The following is a 20679-nucleotide window of genomic DNA, read 5'->3' as shown; positions in this document are numbered from 1 at the left end:
AAAAGGTTTTTGCATTTTAAACCACTTTGCAGTTCTTGTGTTCTTGATCAGATATCTTCCATTTATCACTTAACTTGGGACTACCTAATCACAAGGTGGTTAATTTCTTCTGTTCCAACTACATAAAATTTGTCCAACTGAAATGTTTCATTTATTTTTGTGTTAAATTGGGTTATGTATTATGTACAAATGTGACAACCAGCAACAGGTTCTAAGCCCAGCTGGCCAGTTCTAGTTCAGTTTATTAGGCCCCATTGAAGATCAATAACCTTCTTAAAGCTATCCACCCCTTCCCTCATTACACCCTTCTAAAGTAGTCATTTTTCCTTATTTCCAGATTAGTCTGAGATTGGAATAGGTTAGAAATTAGCTGACTGAAAGGAAACAGAGTAGTTGTGAGGGAAAATCATTCTAAATGGAGTGATGTTTTAAGCGGGGTTCCTCAGGGTTCAGTTTTAGGGCCTCTCTTGTTTATTATTTTTATGAATGAAATCAATGAGAATATTTCTGGAAGCATAAATTATTTTGCTGATGATGTAAAAGTTATGGGGATTGTAGAAAATGAGGAACAGGTAAAACAGCTTCAAGGGGATTTAGATTATCAGGGGTCTGTCCAGGATTTTTCACAGGGTCCGTTTTTTGTGAAAAATCAAATAATTTTGTGAAAAATGAATTAATTTTGTGAAAAATCAAAAAAAAATTTTTTTTTGTTGTTAAAACGAAATTTTAGAATTTATAGACGGCACAAACTGCATCAAATAAACTTAAAGTTGAGTGTTTTCCTCTTCTACGTCGAGAAAATCATTCTGGATTTTTTTCTTTTCGGGGGGGGGGGGGGGAATCGCTCTTTCAAGTATCAATATTTATCTACCATTCTACATTATGTTAAATTATACTAGATATATTTCTGTACAGTACTTAAAATTATTGTAACAAAAATATAAATAAATAAAATAAAATTCAGAATAGGGTTCAGCATTCAACTTTTTGACCCAAGACACTCTTAAAAAGCACAGAATTTCGTTTAAAACTTATAAATTCCATGATTTTAACAAAAATAAAAAGATATTTCAATTGTTTACCTCTTAACAAAGCGTAATAATCATTAAAAATTCGAAAAATTGGATTCCTATAGCGGATGCAAAAAGATCGCAATTCTCAAAGTGAAGGCATCAAAAGTATAAAAACGGCTTGTAAAAGAAATATTTTCGATAAAATTATTTTAAAATTGCATTTTAGAGTCCTATGATAAACATATCATTAATATCTGTGGACACAGTTGACCCAAAAAATAAAATAAACCATCTATTTAGCATTTTAATTTTTGACTCATAACAGAAAATGGAATTTTGCTTTAAAAACTTGAAATGAGAGTTCTAACAGAAATAAAGAGACTTTTCATTTATTTGAATCCTAATAAAGCGAAGTTAGCTTGAAAAAAGAACAAAATATGATTCTCCTATCGGATGTTAAAAGATTGCATTTTTCAAAATGTAGACATCTAAAAAAAAAAAAAAAACGGTAATTAAAAGAGTTTATTTAAAGTTAATCATCCTTGTGTTAGCATCGAAAAATCAAAACCCATATAATTTTCTCCCAAAATAACAATTAAACATCGCACTGCATCGTAAAAACGCAAATATTGACAAGCTGGCAAAATGATGAGAATATTTTCTAATCAAGTCATTATATAGGTTCAACGCCAGACACTAAGTGGTGATAATTTTGAAGTTGGTAACACTATCTGAAGCGATCATATTTTTTCCTCACCCTTACTATCCCTTTGCAGTTCTAAGTTCATTTCGCAGATATATATTATTGTTTATTAAATCATGAGTGGAGAAAAGTGCTTACCAATGCCTTTTCAGAAAAGTTTACAAAAACACCGCTGCTAATTAGCTGTGATAAAACAAACAACCATTATATTTATTTGGCAGTAGCAATTATTTATCGCTTGCAGGAGCATCCCAAGAGTGCCGATTTTTTTTTTTTCAAAATTAGATTTTTTTTTTTTTCAAAATTAGCCGATTTTGTATAAGCTGATTCCTCTAATTTGACTTAAAAAAAGGTTCCAAAAATTATCGGTTTATACACAGAAATATGCATTATTTTGCTTTCAGATTTGCTCTTTCAATAAACAATTTGACAGATCGGATCTTGTTTATCAGAATTTTGTGAAGGGTCCGTTTTGTTTGATCGGGATTTTGTGAAAGGTCCGTTTTGTTTGATCGGGATTTTGTGAAAGGTCCGTTTTGGTTGATCGGATTTTTGTGAAGGGTCCGTTAACGGACCCAAATATCCTCTGGCCAGACCCCTGATTATACAGTAAAAGAACGTTATAACACACACCTTGGGACCAGAGCTTTTGCGTTATACAGGTTTTGGCGTTATATAGGTCATTTCACAAAATTTGAAACTAATATATTCAGAATATATATATATTAGCACTTCAGAATTAGTTCTGTCAGCAATGAGTATTAAAACTAATTATACAACTAATCATTCACAAATGAATATGCTTTACAATTAAAAGAAAGTGAATTATCCTACACTTCTGCCATCATCATAGTTTGCATAACAACTGCATTTTCAAGAGCCATCTGATATTTTCTCTTTAATGTGAATACTAATTTTCATTTAAAAGCTTTGAATTAAGCTGGAAAGATAAAAAACTGTTTCAAAATTTAATTTTCCTATTAATTTCTATGATTGCAAAGCAAAACAGAGGGATTTTTTAGACTTTAAAACCTATTGTTTACTTCTGAAAAGTTGTGCGGTTTATAGAGAATTGCGTTATATAGGTCAGCGTTATAAAGGTATTCTACTGTATTAATAAGTGGGTGGATAAGTGGGGTATGGCAGTTAATGTAGGGAAATGTCAAGTGCTACACTTAGGTCGTGGAAATAAGCGTAGGAGTTTTCGTTTACAGGGTTCAATCATTAGTCAGGCAGGAAATGTTATTGATCTGGGTATCTGAATAGATCAAGGCTTCAAGTTTAGTCAACAGTGCAGCATTGCAAGTAACAAAGCCAACAGAATGCTTGGGTTTATCAATAGATCTATTTCAAACAAATCTAAGAAGGTTCTTTAGCCTTTATATAGGAGTTTAGTTAGACCCCATTTGGAGTATGCTGTGCAGTTTTGGTCACCTTATCTGAGGAAGATATTTGTGTATTGCAAAGGGTTCAAAGAAAGGTAACTAAACTAGTAAGGGGGCTTTCAGATTTAGGTTATGATACCAGACTTAATAGGCTTAATACGTAAAACCTGGAGCAAAGGAGGATCAGAGGGGTCATGATTCAGTTGTTTAAATTTATCAAAATGAATGATGTTAATGGATTAAATTTTGCACTGAAAGCAGGACGAGGGGTCATTGTTTTAAGCTATTCAAATCCAGGGCCGGATTTGGAAGTGTGGAGGTCCTGGGACAACGAAGGAGTGGAGGCCCCTAATCAGGGTTCGAAAATATCATCATATTTTCGAAAATATCCAATACTTTGATATATATCCGAATATTTTGATATATATGTATATATCCGATATTTTCGACCCGTGAAAATTAGGATATTTCGTAAAAATTTTATTGTGGGGGCCCCTTTGTTGTGGAGGCCCCGGGGCAGTAGCCCCGTCTGCCCTCCCCTAAATCCGGGTCCCGGGGCAACAAAGGAGTGGAGGCCCCTAATCAGGGTTCGAAAAGATCATTATATTTTCGAAAATATCCGATATTTTCGACCCGTGAAAGTTAGGATATTTTGTAAAAATTTTATTGTGTCCCCTTTGTTGTGGAGGCCCTGGGGCAGTAGCCCCCCTAAATCCGGCCCTGTTCAAATCTCAGGCTAACCTAGAAATAAGGAAAAACCACTACTTTAGTAGGGTTGTGGGCACTTAAAACAGCTTACCAAAAGAGGTGATAATGAGCAAGGAGGTGGATAGTTTTAAGAGGACCATTGATCTTCATTGGTAACTAATAAATTAACTAGGGCCAGCATAGCTGGGCCCAGAGCCTGTTGCTGATGGTCACATTTGTATTACGTATTTCTTTGCTGGTGAGATAAATTTACTTTATCTACTAGTTTTTTGCCACTCTTAGCTTCAATGAGATGGCATCCGCCTTCAGCTCTGTTATACCATATTCCAGACTGATGAGTCCAAACATGGACGAAACATAAGTGGGATAACCGAGCTGTCGGTGTACGACATGTAGTTTTGTGATTAAAATATGACAACGTATATAAAGTACAAATTCAGAATGAAAAAAGGTTAAAAAACCAGCAAACAGCAGTTTCGGCACTCTAAAATACAAGTGCCATCATCAGTGCATTAAAAACGAAGACAGGTTCACCCGACTAAAACACAGTCGAGGCGAACAATGGAATGAGAGACGAGCAGTACCATGTACTGCTCTCATATCTTTTACAACTCGTCTCTCATTCCATTGTTCGCCTCGACTGTGTTTTAGTCGGGTGAACCTGTCTTCGTTTTTAATGCACTGATGATGGCACTTGTATTTTAGAGTGCTGAAACAGCTGTTTGCTGGTTTTTTAACCTTTTTTCATTCTCAATTTGTACTTTATATACGTTGTCATATTTTATTCACTATGCAGTACAAAGTTTTCGACTACTTTTTATGTAGTTTTGCCTTAGCCCTGGCTTAGGGGCTGTAACTGGCTGCTTAAAACCTTTTGGGTATGTTCAAATAGAGCAACTGGTCAACACGTGCTCACTGGTGACTAACCAGAAGCATTCTAATAGATTACCAGTCAGCCGATTGTACAATGAAAGCTTTCTTATGACCACTAGCCACCAGTGTCATCAAACGTGACGAAATCAACCAAGCAGTTTAGCTGGTTACTCTATTTAAACACATATCCTTTAAGATGTCCTGTTTTCTTCCTAAAAGTGTGTTTGTATCGCAGCTCAAATGGCAGGCCAACCTCAGCAGAAAGATGCCCCTGACCAGAACTTCGACTATATGTTCAAGATCCTGATTATTGGGAACAGTAGCGTGGGCAAGACCTCTTTCCTGTTCCGGTACGCTGATGACTCCTTCACCTCAGCCTTCGTCAGCACCGTCGGTATAGATTTCAAAGTCAAAACCGTGTTTAGGCAAGACAAGAGAGTCAAACTGCAAATATGGGTACCTATCACGTTCCTGGTTTTGCTTGCTTGCTGTCCATGCTTTGTTGTAAATGTTTCTTTTTTAAAATTTCAAATGCTGTATATACTGGCACATAAGTCGAGAAATTGATTACGAAAAATGATGTTTCAAGTTAGGGGGTCGACTTATACGCAAGGCAGAATTTCCGAAAATTTTCGGCCATTTTTTCTTAGAAAAAACATTTGAAAACAATAACATTTTCCCGGTTTTAGTCCATCCCTTTTAAGCTGTCGCTAAAGAAGTAAATACGCTATGATTTTACATGGTCTGACTGCGAAATAAATAATTACAGTAAACGGCTGACTACGCGAAAAGTGCGGGGATCGCCGTATTTACGACAGGTGCGAATTATTTCTCATCTTTTAAAAATAACAGTAATTTAGCTACAGCATAAAATTTTATTGATATAAAATCAAAATAAAAGCCACCAGCAAAAACAATTGTAACAGCGAAATCAAACCCTTTAAAAAAATCGCGATCGCAAAAGTGCACCCTTTTAATGCAGTAGAGTAAAAATCGGAAGTTTTATGACATAAAAATGTTCATTACATTTCATTTTCCGCTTTTTTATAACGTTTAAATTCAAAATTAGCAGCAAAACGCTCTTGTTTTCTCCATAACTAGGGACTCTACGGTTACGCGGTTTTCGTACCGTCGTAAGTATATGCGGGTTTTCGATTTCCCCCCGATTTTTCTCCTAAAAGTAGGGAGGTCGACTTATATGCAAGGGCGACCTATACGCGAGTATATGCGGTAGCATTTTACATGACAATTAAAAATTCGAGACAAAAAAAGCAATTGAAATAAAATCAAAAAAATAAAAGTAATTTCTCCCCATGAGCAGTCTCACGAACCAAAAGCACTTTGTCTTCGATTATCCCTGTATCGCTATTCACAGTCCAGGACTGTCTCTATCCATTGTTGCAAACTGGGTGAGTTGGACTTGGCACGATACTGATTTGAGATACCGTTAATTGCATGCCAAATATTGTAGATCACTTAGCCATTAGAGACGTTGCGCAGGGTGCTCCACTTGAAAGTAGGTTTACATTGTACCTCTCTATTGTAAATATGAATATAGTAGCAATCTAATTAGATAGAGGTTTTCTCTGAATATTTACTGATAGAATTCACCATTTAATCGGTTGGTTCATAGAATTCAGCATCTAATTCATTCAGAACTATTGTTGTCGCAAACTTAACCTGGCAGCATGGTTATGCTGTGATTGGGATCTGTGTAGCCTTCACAATGCTGCCAGGTTAGGTTTGCCACAACGAATAGACCTTTATTGAGACCATAATTTTGTTCTGTGATTGAGCAGAAACTCGTAACATGTGCTGCGTGCCAGCATTGGCCTTGCCACCTTTTGGCTAAAATGAGATGTATTCAAAAAGTTTTACATAACAGGCATTTGTCACAAAAGTTTGGAAGTTCTTAAGAGGCAGTCTGTGATTATCAAGTCTGCTTGAGCATGTGCCTCAAAGGAAATATCTGAACGCCTTCATCTGATCATCACAGGCATAAGTGGATGAATTTTACTGATGACATTTCATCTATCATTATTATTCATCCATGGACAGTGCCATTACCACTCATTTGCACTTTGTTTTCCAAGAGCATTCAATCTCATTCAAAAAAAAAAAAGATGATTTTCCATATGGAATAACTATTTTTGTATCTTCTTTTCTATTGGGAAAGGTTAATTATGTTTTTACTGCAGCATTTTAAAATAAAATACTACTTCTATGTAAAAACCCTAACTTTCTTATCATACAGGACACTGCTGGTCAAGAGCGTTACAGGACTATTACCACTGCCTATTACCGAGGTGCCATGGGTTTTATACTGATGTATGATGTAACAAATGAAGAATCTTTTAATAGTGTTCAAGACTGGTAAGGATCTTTGGTTTTCTATTAAATATTTTTTCTTTCAGAATTATATGGTCATTTATTATTTGTGGGAGATGATGTAGTTCAGTATATTGACTCCATATCTTAAGTAAGATATGGAGTCATTAAATCATTTATTGGAAATTGGTAAAAGCTATGAGGTTAGTAAATGTGCTTTCTAATTTAGATTTTGAATCCAAGCTTGGAATGCCTGATATGTACCTATGGTCTTAAGTAAAGGAGAATAAGAGGGGATATGAACCAGTTATTTTTAAGTTTATTGAAATAGAAGATATTCATGGGCTAAATTTCGGCACAGATAAAAAAACCAGGATCATTGTTTTAAGCCTTTCAAGCCCCAAGCTAATCTTGAAATCAGGAAAAGTGACTACTTCAACAGGGTCATAGGCATTTGGAATAGTTTATCAAAAGTATTTGCTACTTGTAATGGGGTGGATTGTTTTAACAGGACTCTTGATTTTCATTGGGGGATGATAAATTGACTAGGACCAGTCTTGCTAGGCCCATAACTTGTTGCTGGTCATCACATTTGTATTTGTAAAACTAGCTAAAGATATGTTTAAAAAGAATATTGAGTTAATTTAAGGAATATTGATGATTTGTGTGTGGATGTGTTTATAAGTTTTGTAACTTAAATCTAGTCAGCAATGGTGTAACTAGGTACAAGCCAACAGAATACATGGCTTATGTCTACTTGTGCTCAGCAATTAAAATTATAGACTAATAATAAGAGTAGACCGAGCTATGGCAACCCTTTTGCTGCTCATAAACTAAACCATGTGACTGGTGGATATCCTAGCAACAGCGGGCGTTGATCGTAGCAGACGATCAGAGAAATAAAATAAATAGAATTGATGAAACGCGGAAGAATGATCTTTTATGGAGTCTGATTTGTAAATTTGTTATTCTAAGTTGTAAATATTTTGTTAAAATAGTGAGTTTTTCGTTTAGATAGTATTGTGCATTTTCTTTATTCAATTTTAATAACTCTCTAAGCAATTAAAGATGCAAGCGCCGAAAAAGAATTGGCAAACGGTAAGATTTTTACCTACAATTTCAATTTAAGATCCCGATTAGTACATTTTTGCGTTAACGCAAAACGTTTACGCCAACGCTAATGTAGTAGTTCCGAATGAAATTAAAGTTACTGAAAACTGTGATCAAAAACTAATTACAAATGACAAAATAATGCATAACTAAAAGAAAAACAGTTCAATCATCTCTGCACCTTGGGAAAAAAAATTATAATAAAAACACATTACGTCTTAAAATACATGCGGAGTGCCAAACTAGAGATAATCCTGCAGGCTGGCAACCATGCCGCCAAAGTTTTCGCCGAGCCTTCCACCAGTCACATGATGTATCCATGAACCAATTTTTTCATCAGCAAGTCTGGGGAAGCTCGGTCTACTCTTATTATTAGTCTATGATTAAAATGCTTGTACTAATCAAAAGCAGTTCAAATGCCGTTAAGTTTTTAAAAACTCCACTGAGACCCTTCTTCTTTTATCTGCGACAGGGTGACACAGATCAAAACGTACTCTTGGGACAATGCTCAGGTGGTCCTGGTGGGCAACAAGTGCGACATGGAGGACGAGCGTGTGGTTTCCGCCGAGAGGGGGCGCCAATTGGCGGAGCAGCTGGGCCTGGAGTTCTTCGAGACTTCCGCCAAGGAGAACCTCAACGTCAAGGCCGTCTTCGAGCGACTGGTGGACATCATCTGTGATAAGATGTCGGAGAGCCTGGACTCCGACCCCAACCTGGTCAACGCCTCCAAGGGGACCCGCCTCACGGAAAATCCGGCCCCGCCCAACGCGGGGTGCCAGTGCTAGACGGTTCATATGAAGATATTATAATGTGTGTCCCTCTTTGGTTTACAGGTGTTTGACTCGACAAGGCTTGGTGGGATTCGGGTAGACCTCCTCCTTTTCGCGGCGGCCACTCTTCCGAGATCTGGCACGGCGACCTTTCTTTCCAAATAGCTCGACGACGTCCGACCTCGAAGGGGTCGTCTCCGACGTACCGCGGAGATTCGGGAACCACGGGTGCAGAAAATGTTTTTAACATCAACATTTCCCCAATCTATATGAAAATTTCCCCAAAATTTTACAATATGCTTAATGCTTCAGATGAAAATTCATTCCTATTACTACAGGTAGAGATAATTTTGGAAAAAAAAAGGAATTGCATCTTTAAAACTAATAGAATGAACTATAGTAGCCTTAGAACTCAGTATCTAAAATTAGTAAATTAAGTAAATGCATGTAAGTTTTAATTAAAATCTCATGTCTCCATTTATTGTTAAATGTAAATTATTATCTAACAAATAGTTGATGAAAATATAGAGTGGTGATGCAAAAGAAAATGCATTCAAAAAACACTTGCAGAAAAAAAAATCTGTTTTTTTTTTTTTTTTTTAATATAAATCGAATCTGCAAAATTTTCCCCAGATGGTTCAAATTTCCCACGATCCTAGATCGCCGGATCGGACATATTCTGCACCCGCGTCGGGAACATTCCGAGACTACCGGGGTTCGCTCGGAGATTCTTTTTCGGGAAATTTGAATTTCGAGGATGTTAGTACGGGGCGGTTATAATTAAAGTTGGCATTTCAGAACTCTCTGATTTGAAAACTGCCGGTCGGAATGACTAGATATTTCATCCCAACAGTCACGAGACCATGGGAATTTGTTCGGCAAAGGGGGGGGGATTCCAAAATGTGCCAGTAGGTGCTATGGCGTAGTCAGGGTAACTTAAGGGGAAGAGCCTACTGAAGGGATTCGGAAATGTTGAAAGGAAAAGGTATATTTTTTTAAAATTTATAATTCAATTGACAAACTTAGGTGTTACTGAGAAAGCAATGATTGTGGCAAGAGAAAAAGAACTGAATGACACAGTTGCATAAGTTATTCAATATGTCCTCCACCTAGTTCCGTTACTAGTTGGAAACATACAACGGCATGAATTAAGGCCTAATGACTGTACTGGTGAAATATCAAGTCATTCTGGTCAATAGTTTTTAAATTAGGGCATTTGGAAGTCATGGCTTTAATTATAATTACCATGAGTTTTAGTTATCTCCTGGGGCTTGGGGGCACCCATGGGTTTTAAGTGTCTAAAATGAATTTCTCTAAAGATCAAGTAAAATGTGTCAGTTTGAAAACTTTGAAATTGGTTACACTCATAGGAACCCTGGATTTCATTTGAGGTTCGTCTAGGGTTTGTTAATGCTGTAGTTGTTCTTTGGATTTCCAAGATTATCTTTGAGATGCTCATAGGTTGGTATTGTGTGAAATGATGCTTAGAGACCTTGCAAAGTTTTAGATGTCTGAATACAGACATCTAAATAATACACAATATAGGTACAATATGCATTTCTTAAAATTCACCGGAATTCTTCAGCTTGGGGCTTCATGTGGGATTTTAAATAGTGAATCTTTTTGCTTTTAAGTCGGATTTTCTGTTGCATGGAATTCTTGGGTTTTTCAACAATGTGTAGCTTCTAAAAAGAAAAAATACTGCCCTTTCACACAATGTTTGAAAATTACAACCAGTTCCACTCGTTTAATCCATTTCCCTATCTATGGTATGCTTATGCGTGCTGCTGGCGGTATGCAGATGACTAATCAGAGGTATGTTAAGAAATATCTGTAATGGTGGAGAAAAACTGAGAATATTCCTTTGTTAAGTTGATCTTCCTTCCAAAAACTGCTAGAAGTTTTTTATCAACTGGTAAAATTAAATTACAATATTATTAAAGAATTTTGAATTGATAAGATGTTGCTAGATCTTAAAACAATTCATCCTCTTACAGTGACTCATGCCTCATTTTATATTATTAGTATGGTCAGAAATATGTTTGACTTTGATTGTATACCTGAAGTTATTTAATATGATCAATTTACCCTATTTACAATGTAAATGATGATCATAGGGAACAGAATAAGAGTTGGGATTAATTTTGAGTGATTATGCGCACAAATGGTAAATGGAAAATATTACCTCATGGTAGTTAGAAATGCAACCACTTTCTGGCTAAATATAAGAGTTGAAAAGTAAATTTTGGGTTGAGAGAACTAGTGACTCAGCCAATGAATTAACAATAGATGTGCTGTATGCTAATAGTATATTTTCTAACTTGATAAAAAGAGTCCTGTAAAAATAGTGGATTTCTCTTTAAAAAAAAATTAAAGGTGGGGGTAATTGTGGTGTAGTTCAACAACCAGAATTCTTGATTTCAATTTTTATTTCTTTCTTTCTTCTTTTTTGATATCACTAACCTATAGATTTGTAATGTATATTCGAGTCGGCTTTTTTAAAACTTTTTTTGCATAAAATTTGCAAGAAACCAAAAAAGTGAATCAAGCTAAATGTTGATGATTTAAATCTGCATGGGCACATAATGTTGCATAAACAGGATAATGTTACCTTCATTTTACTGCTTGGTTCTGTCATAAAAGAAAGAAAGAAAAAACAAAAAATACAAAAGTACTTCTATTTATTTTTAGCCTTTGTGCTTCTGAATCATTTAGAAATCCCTAAGTGGGATTTTCTCTTGAAACCTCGAATTCTACCAAGCCTGAATCTTGTAATTGGCTAATCCTAAGGCAAATGTGTTATACTATGATGGACTCAACAGTTTGGTATGACGTTATAGATGCGTTTGAATTATCATTTTAGGTTATGCATATTGCACTTCAACTTTGTCCAAGGACAAAGTTATGAAATTATGTCTGAAAGTGGATTTTATTTTAAACTTAATAGATTTTTATATCCTGTTTGCATACTATAGAGAATTTATGCCTCGTCTCATAGGATGAATATTCTATAGGCTTTAAAAAATATTTATTTCATTTGATGATTTCATTCCTCCTCCCCTCTTTTTTATACTCTAGTTATCATTTTAAATGGTGTAGCATTTTATTTTAAAATGTTCATTGTTTGCATTTATTTTTTATTCCTTAACTGCATCTGTGTTGAAAATGAATGGTCGATGGAAGATTTTGTTTGATATCTGTTTCAAAAATATCCTTTCCCTTGAAGTACTATTAAATCTTTCATTGTAAACATAAATGACGTTATAGGGCTGGGTGATGTAGTAGAATATCATGAAACTTTTATATAAAGGAGGACGAAATGACAATCCTGATGTAGATCGCTCCATACCAGGTTTATGTTACCGTGATTTGATGTTATGCAACATTTTAAAAATACCTGTTTAAGCAGAGATTCAACAACATTATACGATACATTATACAACCTATCACGATAATGAGAATGGAAAAATGAATTGCAATGCAAGTACGGCTTCATAAATAATATGCAGTGCTGGATTAAAATAATGTTATTGATGATTTGTGATAAATACTGCACCCTTAGTAGAATGCTGCCACTGATCGATGTTTTAGAAAAACCTTTTTTTTTTTTAATTTGCTTTTGACTGATTCAAAAGTGGAGATAGATCCTATGTGGATTATTGAAAGCACTTCTCCTTTTTAAAGAATGTTCTTTCAAGACAATTGTAAAATCTCTGCAAAAAGTTAAGGTTATTTTATTTTCTTTATTGTTTTCTTTTTTAAATTTAAATTTATTAAATACTTTTGGTCACAATGATTTGAAACAATGCGTTACTTTAAAAATTAAATTTAATATTTTGTCATAAATTTGTTGTTTGAACTAGAGACATAAAATTTCCGAAAAAGGTGAGGTAGCAGGAAAAAAAATTTCCCTGTTTTTTTTCTGGAGTGAATGGAAAAATTGATTTTCTTTACAACAGAAATCCAAAAAAATTACAAAAATTATCTAAATTAGTCGAAACATCATTCAACCATTAATTTAGGATTGGATGTAATTTTTGTAATTGTTGAACCAAACTTTAAGACAGTAATTTGCAATGTTTTTTTTTAAATTCAGTTTTATGTGCTTTCAATGCAAATTTGAATACATGGATACACACACACATTAAGTGTACTTATTAAACTCAATATTATAACGTTCTGAGTACAATATTGCATGCTAAAAAATTTCCCAATTTTTCTGGGTGGATATAAATTTCTTTGGGGAGGGGAGACATATTTTCGCCAAAGCCATTTTCCAACCATTCCATCTCTAGTCTGAGCATAACCAGACATCATAATGCAATTATTGGGACATCGCCCAACCCCGTCATTGACCCTCTCTAGTTGTAATTTTTATTGCCTATGTAACAACTTTCTGTAGTTTCTGCAACATTTTTTAAATATTTTTGTATTAAGAATTATTAATTTGCATGAAAACTTTAAAAGTACTTAAGTTGTACATCATTACACTTGTTATTACTCTAATTTGGAGGATTTCTGATTTGAACTTTAAAAGTTATCACACTTTTACTGTCACAAATATGGAGATTTAAAATAATCAAAAGTTACATATCTTCAACAATGTCATACTAGAATTTGTTTGGCTTGGGTTTCTGACAGGAACATAACCACAATCCGATCTCGAAATCAGTTAGTCGAGGTTGCGATTCAATCCCAGGTTTCTTTTTAGAATCCAAAAGAGGTCAATAAATATGGATATGATATTATGTCAATCATTAAATGTATATATTAACACTTTCTCAGTATATATATATATATATATATATACGCCTGTGAAATTCATAAATTATTAAATCTAGAATGGGAAAAAAATGTTCATTTGTATTTCCTCATTTATATGTATGTGTATCTCTAGTCTTATGACATCGAGCATTTTTGTGATAATTTTCTTTGTTTTTATTTATTTATTTGATATTTTTAAACTATTGTCTAAAATGAAAAAACTTTTTATTATTGATGTATTAAATACTGTATCATTTTGTATTGTGATATATTACTTTTTAAATATTCATTTAAAAAAACTCATTCCAAAGAACTAGTCATGTATTTAAATCTATATTTTAACTAAATATGAGAAAAAGCCAGTTGCGGGGTGATATATTTCATGAAATGAAAGTTAAATGTTCCTTAAAATGTGCACAAAAAACATTATTAGTATTGATGTACTGTTTTTATTATTTTACTATATATATGTATTTAAGAATATAATATGTACATGTATAATCAATTTTAATTCTTGCTTTTTAAAACTGATATGTTGCTGTGAATGGTTTAAAAAATCAAAAAATATAATATGCATAATTTTTCATTGTTCAATTGATTAAACAGAAGAATTCTTAACATATTTTCATATCTATAAATTTGCCATAGGTTTCATATTCTAACATTTATTCATGGGATATAAAAGTTTGCTGTTAAATAATTTAGAATGTAGGATGTCATTTTCAAAACAACAACAAACTTATGAATCTGTTTTTAATAAGACATTTTTAAATGCTGTTATGATTAGTTAGAATCAAATATAGTGCTATTTGGAAATAGATGTACGAGTGACTTTGTGCTCAGACCATAAAACTGGTGACAGACGTAGATGACAATGCTGTTTTAGAAGTTATTAAATGAAAGACCATGTAATAAGTCAGCGAATGAGAAAATTTCAAAATTATGAATATGATTGTGTTTCAGATTCAAAATTATGCATTTAAGGGAAAAAATATTATATCAATAATGATAATAATAAGTACAGTTGAATTTTTCTCTCAAATTGATTATTTTTTAAGCATCAGTCTTTAAAAAAAGAAAATAAATAAAAACTTTTCCCATAGTAGATTTTCTACCGCTCTATTGTGAATGTCATTTAGATATCATAAAAAGTATGTGTTAGGACTTTAATGTGTAGTTTGCTGGAATTGTCAGACTTTGGCACATCTGTTGCATTGCCTTGAAACATTTATGTAATTTCATCTCATGCTGCCTCGATGCATAAATGTGGGTCGAGAGACCGGTACGAAAGAGCATTTCTATACTCGGGAACCATTCTCAAAATTGGACTGTAGAATTGCATGCGGATGCTGAGTCTGCCCCTAAATGTGTTATTTTATAGCTAATGATGACATACGAAATCATTCTTATATATAAACGATATATAAATATATGGAGAAATTATATGAAATATATATATTCACATCTACTCTTTGGTCAGTAGCTGTTACATTTTAGAGATTATATACCCTCATTTACAAATTGTGCATTTAAAGACGAATCGGTAAGATATCTGTTTTTTATTTGATTTACGAGTTATCGTTTTCATATGATCTAGTCATTTTTTTCTTTGTTGAAGTCTCATTTCGTGGATGTCTTTGTTGCTTCGACACTTTGATTAACGAAAGCATTTTTCACTTCATGGTTCATTTTGTGGTCCTCTTGAAGCACGAGACTTATGGAAATTTTGATGAACTTTGACAGCTATTACATTGTATGCTAAGTGTTATGTAGGGAGAGATGATAGTTACTATGTAAATCATTGTTAAAATGTAATTTATCCTTTAGAAAAATAAATAAATTTCTTTTGTTTTTACTTGGGTATCTCTCTTCTTGGAAACACAAACAGACCATTTGAATCAAAATGCTTTAGATGTGCACCATAATTGGAGAACAAGCTATAATAATTTAATGAATGGAAGACCAGGGATGGGGGGGGGGGGGGGTACTGCCATGGCAATTTAAAGCACAGTATCTACAAAATTGAGTTTTTGAGATAGTTGGAAGAAACAAGTTTTGGATTCCATACTAACAATTGGGTAATGTTGGAATTTTACTTTTTTTTTCCCTTTCTTTGTATTTAGCTGAAACCAAATAAGTAAGTTTGTATATTAACACTAAAATGCAATAGATGACAAAAATAAAAAATTTGCAGATGCTACCGTTTTACTTCCCACAGCAGTACAGCTCTTCAGTAACTAAGTATTTATGAACTAAAGTTTTACAAAAAAAAGCCTTGTATTGTTTTCTTATTAAAACCAAATATTTGTTACTTAAAATCCTAAATTTATTTGAATTATATGAATACAGTATAACCCCGATTTATCGTTGGCAAGGGACTGGAAGAAGTTATTCTGAAATCAAGGATATCGCTAAATGCAGCCAAATCCAGACCAGTGAAATGTATCGCTAAATTGATGAAATCGTTGAATCGAGTATCGTTACATCGAAGTTATACTGTATATGGAGGTCGAGTCGGGGACAACTCCAACACATTGCGATTTATTATTCAAAAAAATGTCATTGAAATTGTTTTTCTAATGGTAAATTCCAACATAATACTGAAGACGCAATCTTTAAAAAATAAAAAAAAGGATATTTAAAACTATTTTCAAGATCCCCAGGAAGTTTTTAAAAAGTAGCTGTTCCGATTTTGTAAAAAGGTTTTTAATTGGTCTTTGCCAGATTCTTAGAAGTATGATGGAATAATATCAATAATTTTTAATGTGGGGGAGCAGGGAGAGTCTAACAGCCAATGTCAGAAAATTTCCCCATTAGTAGACATATTCAGGGTTGATTCAGAAATGATTCTGTCAGCATGTAATAGTTGGATTATCAACACTAGCTAAATTAAAATAATTATGTTTAAAACCATCTGCATATGTTTTAGAGTTATCAGGAAGCCCATCTTCACTGCCACAAAAGTAGCAAAACAGTAGCACAGATATGAATTCAAATCAGTTTTCGAACAGATCATTTAGATACACTTCTGTTTTATGATTTCACATGGTTCCTTGAAAACAGAAACAAATATTTTTCATTGCAAACTTCCTCTAAAAATTGGTTTTATCAATAACACTGGATAAATAAAAGCGACTACCCTTATTCATTTACAACCCCTTCAGAATCTATGTACAAAATGTCGACCTTCTACAGCATATCGTTTTTGAGCTATGCAAGGTACTTACATACACAAGCACATATAGAAGTCACAAAAACTCATAATTAACTTGAGGATCGTTGAAATGATCATTTCAACTGTACATATGAGGGGGGACCCAAAAGAAACCGGACTAATGGTGCGCTGCCAATTCTAGATGTAGTAGAGTGTTCTCCAGCCAAATGGCTCAAGTAGAGGCCTTCACAGACCAGCTGTGCAAGTGGCATCAGTGTAGTTGATAACGTCTGATCGTAGTGTTGATTTTCTCAGGTGTTATTGCTTTCCGCCTGCGAACTCATTATGGCACATTTAAAAGATCAAAGTGTAAGCTTGAAATTTTGCTTCCTGCTTGAAAAGTCAGCAACAGAATAGCTTACTAAATGCTTGAACAAGCTTTCAAGAACGATGCTATGAGCGGTACACAAGTTTTCGAGTATTTTGAGTGCTTTAAACGTGGTAGCATGAGTGCTGAAAATCTTGCTCGTTCTGAGCGCCCTTCACCGTCTCGAAATGATGAAAATGTTGAAAAAATCCGCCAAAAAATCAATGAGAGTCATCATTTTACGACTGACGAAATTTCAGAAGAAACAGGAGTGAGTTTGAGCTCGCGCAGGCGATGGGAAGAATGGTTCATTCACCATGATAATGCTCTCGCACACTCAGCCTTCACTATTAAGCGCTACTTGGCCTCTCAGGGGGGTGGCTAGTCGTTCTTCCCTCGTATTCGCCAAACCCAGCCCCCTGTGATTGTTTTCTGTTCCCAAGGATGAAAAAAAATATTAAAAAGAAGCTTTTTGATGACGTAGAGTCTGTAAAAACTACTTCGCAACGGGCGCTGGACATGGTCAAAGTTAAAGAGTTCCAGGGGAGCTTCTAATAGTGGAAAAAAAGAATTAACAGGTATATTGCATCAAATGGTGAATAGTTTGAAGGAAACTAACGAAATTTTGTGAATAAACTGAGCTATAATTATTTTAGAACAAAAATCTGGTTATTTTTGGGTTCCCCCTCGTATGTTTTTAGGTGGTACAGATGCATGTGCGGATGAACCAAAAAAACAGCTCTACATTCATTCAGGGGATGAGGAAAATGGAAATTTTTTGGCGATTACAATACTTCCTTCACTGCGTGAAAAGTAAAAACAGAACCTAAAAAGATTTACCCGGTATCTGCTACATTTCAAATTTTGAAATCCATTACTTTCTCTGACTTCTGCTCTTAACTTTCCATCACTCAGGGGGTGGGGGTACAAGTTTTCCAGGAAAAAACAGCAATTTTTCACACAAATATATGAATTAGTGTTTTGTGAAAATTAAATTGCAACCATCTGATCTATGCTTTGGACATATGTTTCTAAAAATTCAAATTAATGTGAAATGTAACTACCTCAGTTACTATCATAACAAAAAAAAAAAAAAAAAAAAATTATGCAACAATGACGATTGATACAAATGAAATGATTACAGAGTTTTGTCTTAATTATTTTGCTACCAAGGATGTATATTCATAAATCTAAAATGTTTGAAAATATTGTTTGGATTCCAATGAATCATACAAAATTTTTATGGCAGTAAGGATTTACATGTAAACAAAATTATTTTTTCTGAAAAAAATCTGATACGATACACAGTAATTTTTCAATCACTAAAAATACTGGAAAAAAAATTTAAACTGCAAAATGATTTTTCAAAATAAAAGAAGTTTCAAACATGCAGCTATGATATAAAACTACTGGTGAACAGCTTAACATTGAAACTTGATTTTTATTATAATTTTTTTTCCTATTTTCATTTCTTTTGAATTTTTGTAAGTAAATATTTTATTTTATACATAAATAATGAATGTAAAACTTTCTTTTAAAAGCTAGTAATTTTCTAAACAATCTGTGACTAGTAATAATTTAGTAATTACTAAAATTAAGTTAACAATAAATAAAATGATTAATCAGAAAAAAAAAATATTAAAGTACTTAATAATTAATTTACCAGACATATTACCACCAAAGTTTTAGGATAGGCTACAAATATTGTAAAATTCGACTTTTTGTCATTTGCAACATTTTTGAACTTTTTAAAAATTTTACTCTTGAAAATTCCTGATTTCTGTATTTTATTCAGGTTCTAAACGTCCTTTAGTCATTCTTTAGACTAATTTTAGTTCATAAAATCTTCATTAAATTAAGACACTGCTGAAAATTGATAATTTTTATAAGTTTCAACACAAATGATTTAAAATTTTTGAGTCGAATGAGAGCGGCAAAATTAGAAGTCTAATTTCTTAACTACATTTTAGGAGGGTTAAAAATAATTCTGAACACATAATTATAAATGTCCAAACGATAGATTCACATAGTAAAGAAAAACGAGCGAGTATAATAGAAGTGGATGCAATCAGATTTCGAAATGTGTAAAAATTCTGGAAAAGTGTAAGGAACGGCTAAGATGCGTAAGTTTTGCTCCTAATATGTAGAATTTTTGAGCATTTTTTGCTGAAAATCATTATTTTCCATGACCATTTTCGATCATAATTGAAATCCATGACTTTCCAAGCGCTCGGACACCATGGATTTAATAACCTGTATTTTATTTTCAGGTTTACTGTATGCTTAAATAAGTTTTTTTTTTCTTTAAATCTTGAAACAATAGGAATATTATTTTGTGAATGAAAATAGTAGCAGTAAAAAGAAACTTTGCATTGACATTTTGTGTAGGTTCAAATAATTTTGTCATGTCTATTCACTCCTATGCCCAAATTATTACGTAGTTATTCTCAGCTCATAGGGCTATTGAATTGGTAATTCAAAAGCAGTCTTAGGAAATGAATTTCAACAGCTCTTGGTGTCACAAAAATAGAAGGAAAAAGATTAAATCAAAAATACATCAAGTCAAAAACAAATCTAACAGTGATGTCAGGTTTTTTGGGGTTGAATTTTTTATATTTTAGTATATCTTATTAGTAATGGGAAAATGGATTACTTTATTTAAAAACTAGTATGTTGTGGCCATCACAAAACCTTCTTCTATGTCTTTCTTTTAATTCTGATCCCTCCCCATGCTCGAAGAGGAAGCAATATTCCTAACAAAAACAAAATTACACACGCCAAAACTTGACGACCATCCCAATTTTCGATTTATCTCAAAAGCAAAAGAAAAGAATGAGAATTGAAAATTACTTTAAAAGCCTTGCTTAAAATAATTACTAATATTTATTTGTTAACAAACACAAGATGGCAACAGTTAAAAAGTTTAAATCAGAGATTTTCTGGTCATTTTCCAACAATTAAAATCACGCGAAATATGCAGATTACAGTCTATTACGATTTATCTTTCTTATTAGTGCAGTTATAAAGTTATTTTTTCACAAAAAAAAAAAAAAACCAGCCCCCCCCCCCCCCTCAGATGGACTCGGCACACCTCAAAATGTTCAAATCCGTCAAAATTCAAAAATTTGCACAAATCCAATACTTTCTTCTATATATATTAGGGATAGAAAAAAGTAAAAAATTAAGCAATATCGATTTTGTCAACATTGTATAAACCACTAAATGCTTTGTTTTCACGAGTTGGGCAAAAATTTTTGAAAATGAGCAGTGACATACCTATAACGGCAAAGAACTATTCTTAATTGAGCTTCTTTAAAAAAAAAAAGCTGAAAATCTCTGTCAGGATCTCTGTGACGCGCATTACGCCTAGACCGTTCGGCCGATTTTCATGAAATTTGGCAGAAAGTTAGTTTGTAGCATGGGGGTTTGCACCTCAAAGCGATTTTTCGAAAATTCTATGTGGTTCTTTTTCTATTCCAATTTTAAGAACAAAATTATCATGAG

The 20679-nt window shown here is 33.4% G+C and overlaps 1 protein-coding gene across 1 annotated transcript; it reads left to right on the top strand.

The window, feature by feature from the left end:
- The first annotated feature begins 4921 nt into the window (after positions 1-4921).
- On the top strand, positions 4922-8933 carry LOC129217689 (ras-related protein Rab-3). Its single transcript, XM_054852022.1, has 3 exons — positions 4922-5138; positions 6937-7055; positions 8593-8933. Exons 1-3 carry the CDS (start codon positions 4923-4925, stop codon positions 8903-8905), a joined length of 648 nt encoding a protein of 215 aa, XP_054707997.1. The 5' UTR covers position 4922; the 3' UTR covers positions 8906-8933.
- The last annotated feature ends 11746 nt before the right edge of the window (positions 8934-20679 follow it).

Source organism: Uloborus diversus, chromosome 2, assembly GCF_026930045.1.
Source record: "Uloborus diversus isolate 005 chromosome 2, Udiv.v.3.1, whole genome shotgun sequence".
Classification (NCBI taxonomy): Eukaryota; Metazoa; Arthropoda; class Arachnida; order Araneae; family Uloboridae; genus Uloborus; species Uloborus diversus.
Note: the sequence above shows the minus strand (reverse complement) of the source record. Positions and strands in the feature narration are given on the sequence as shown.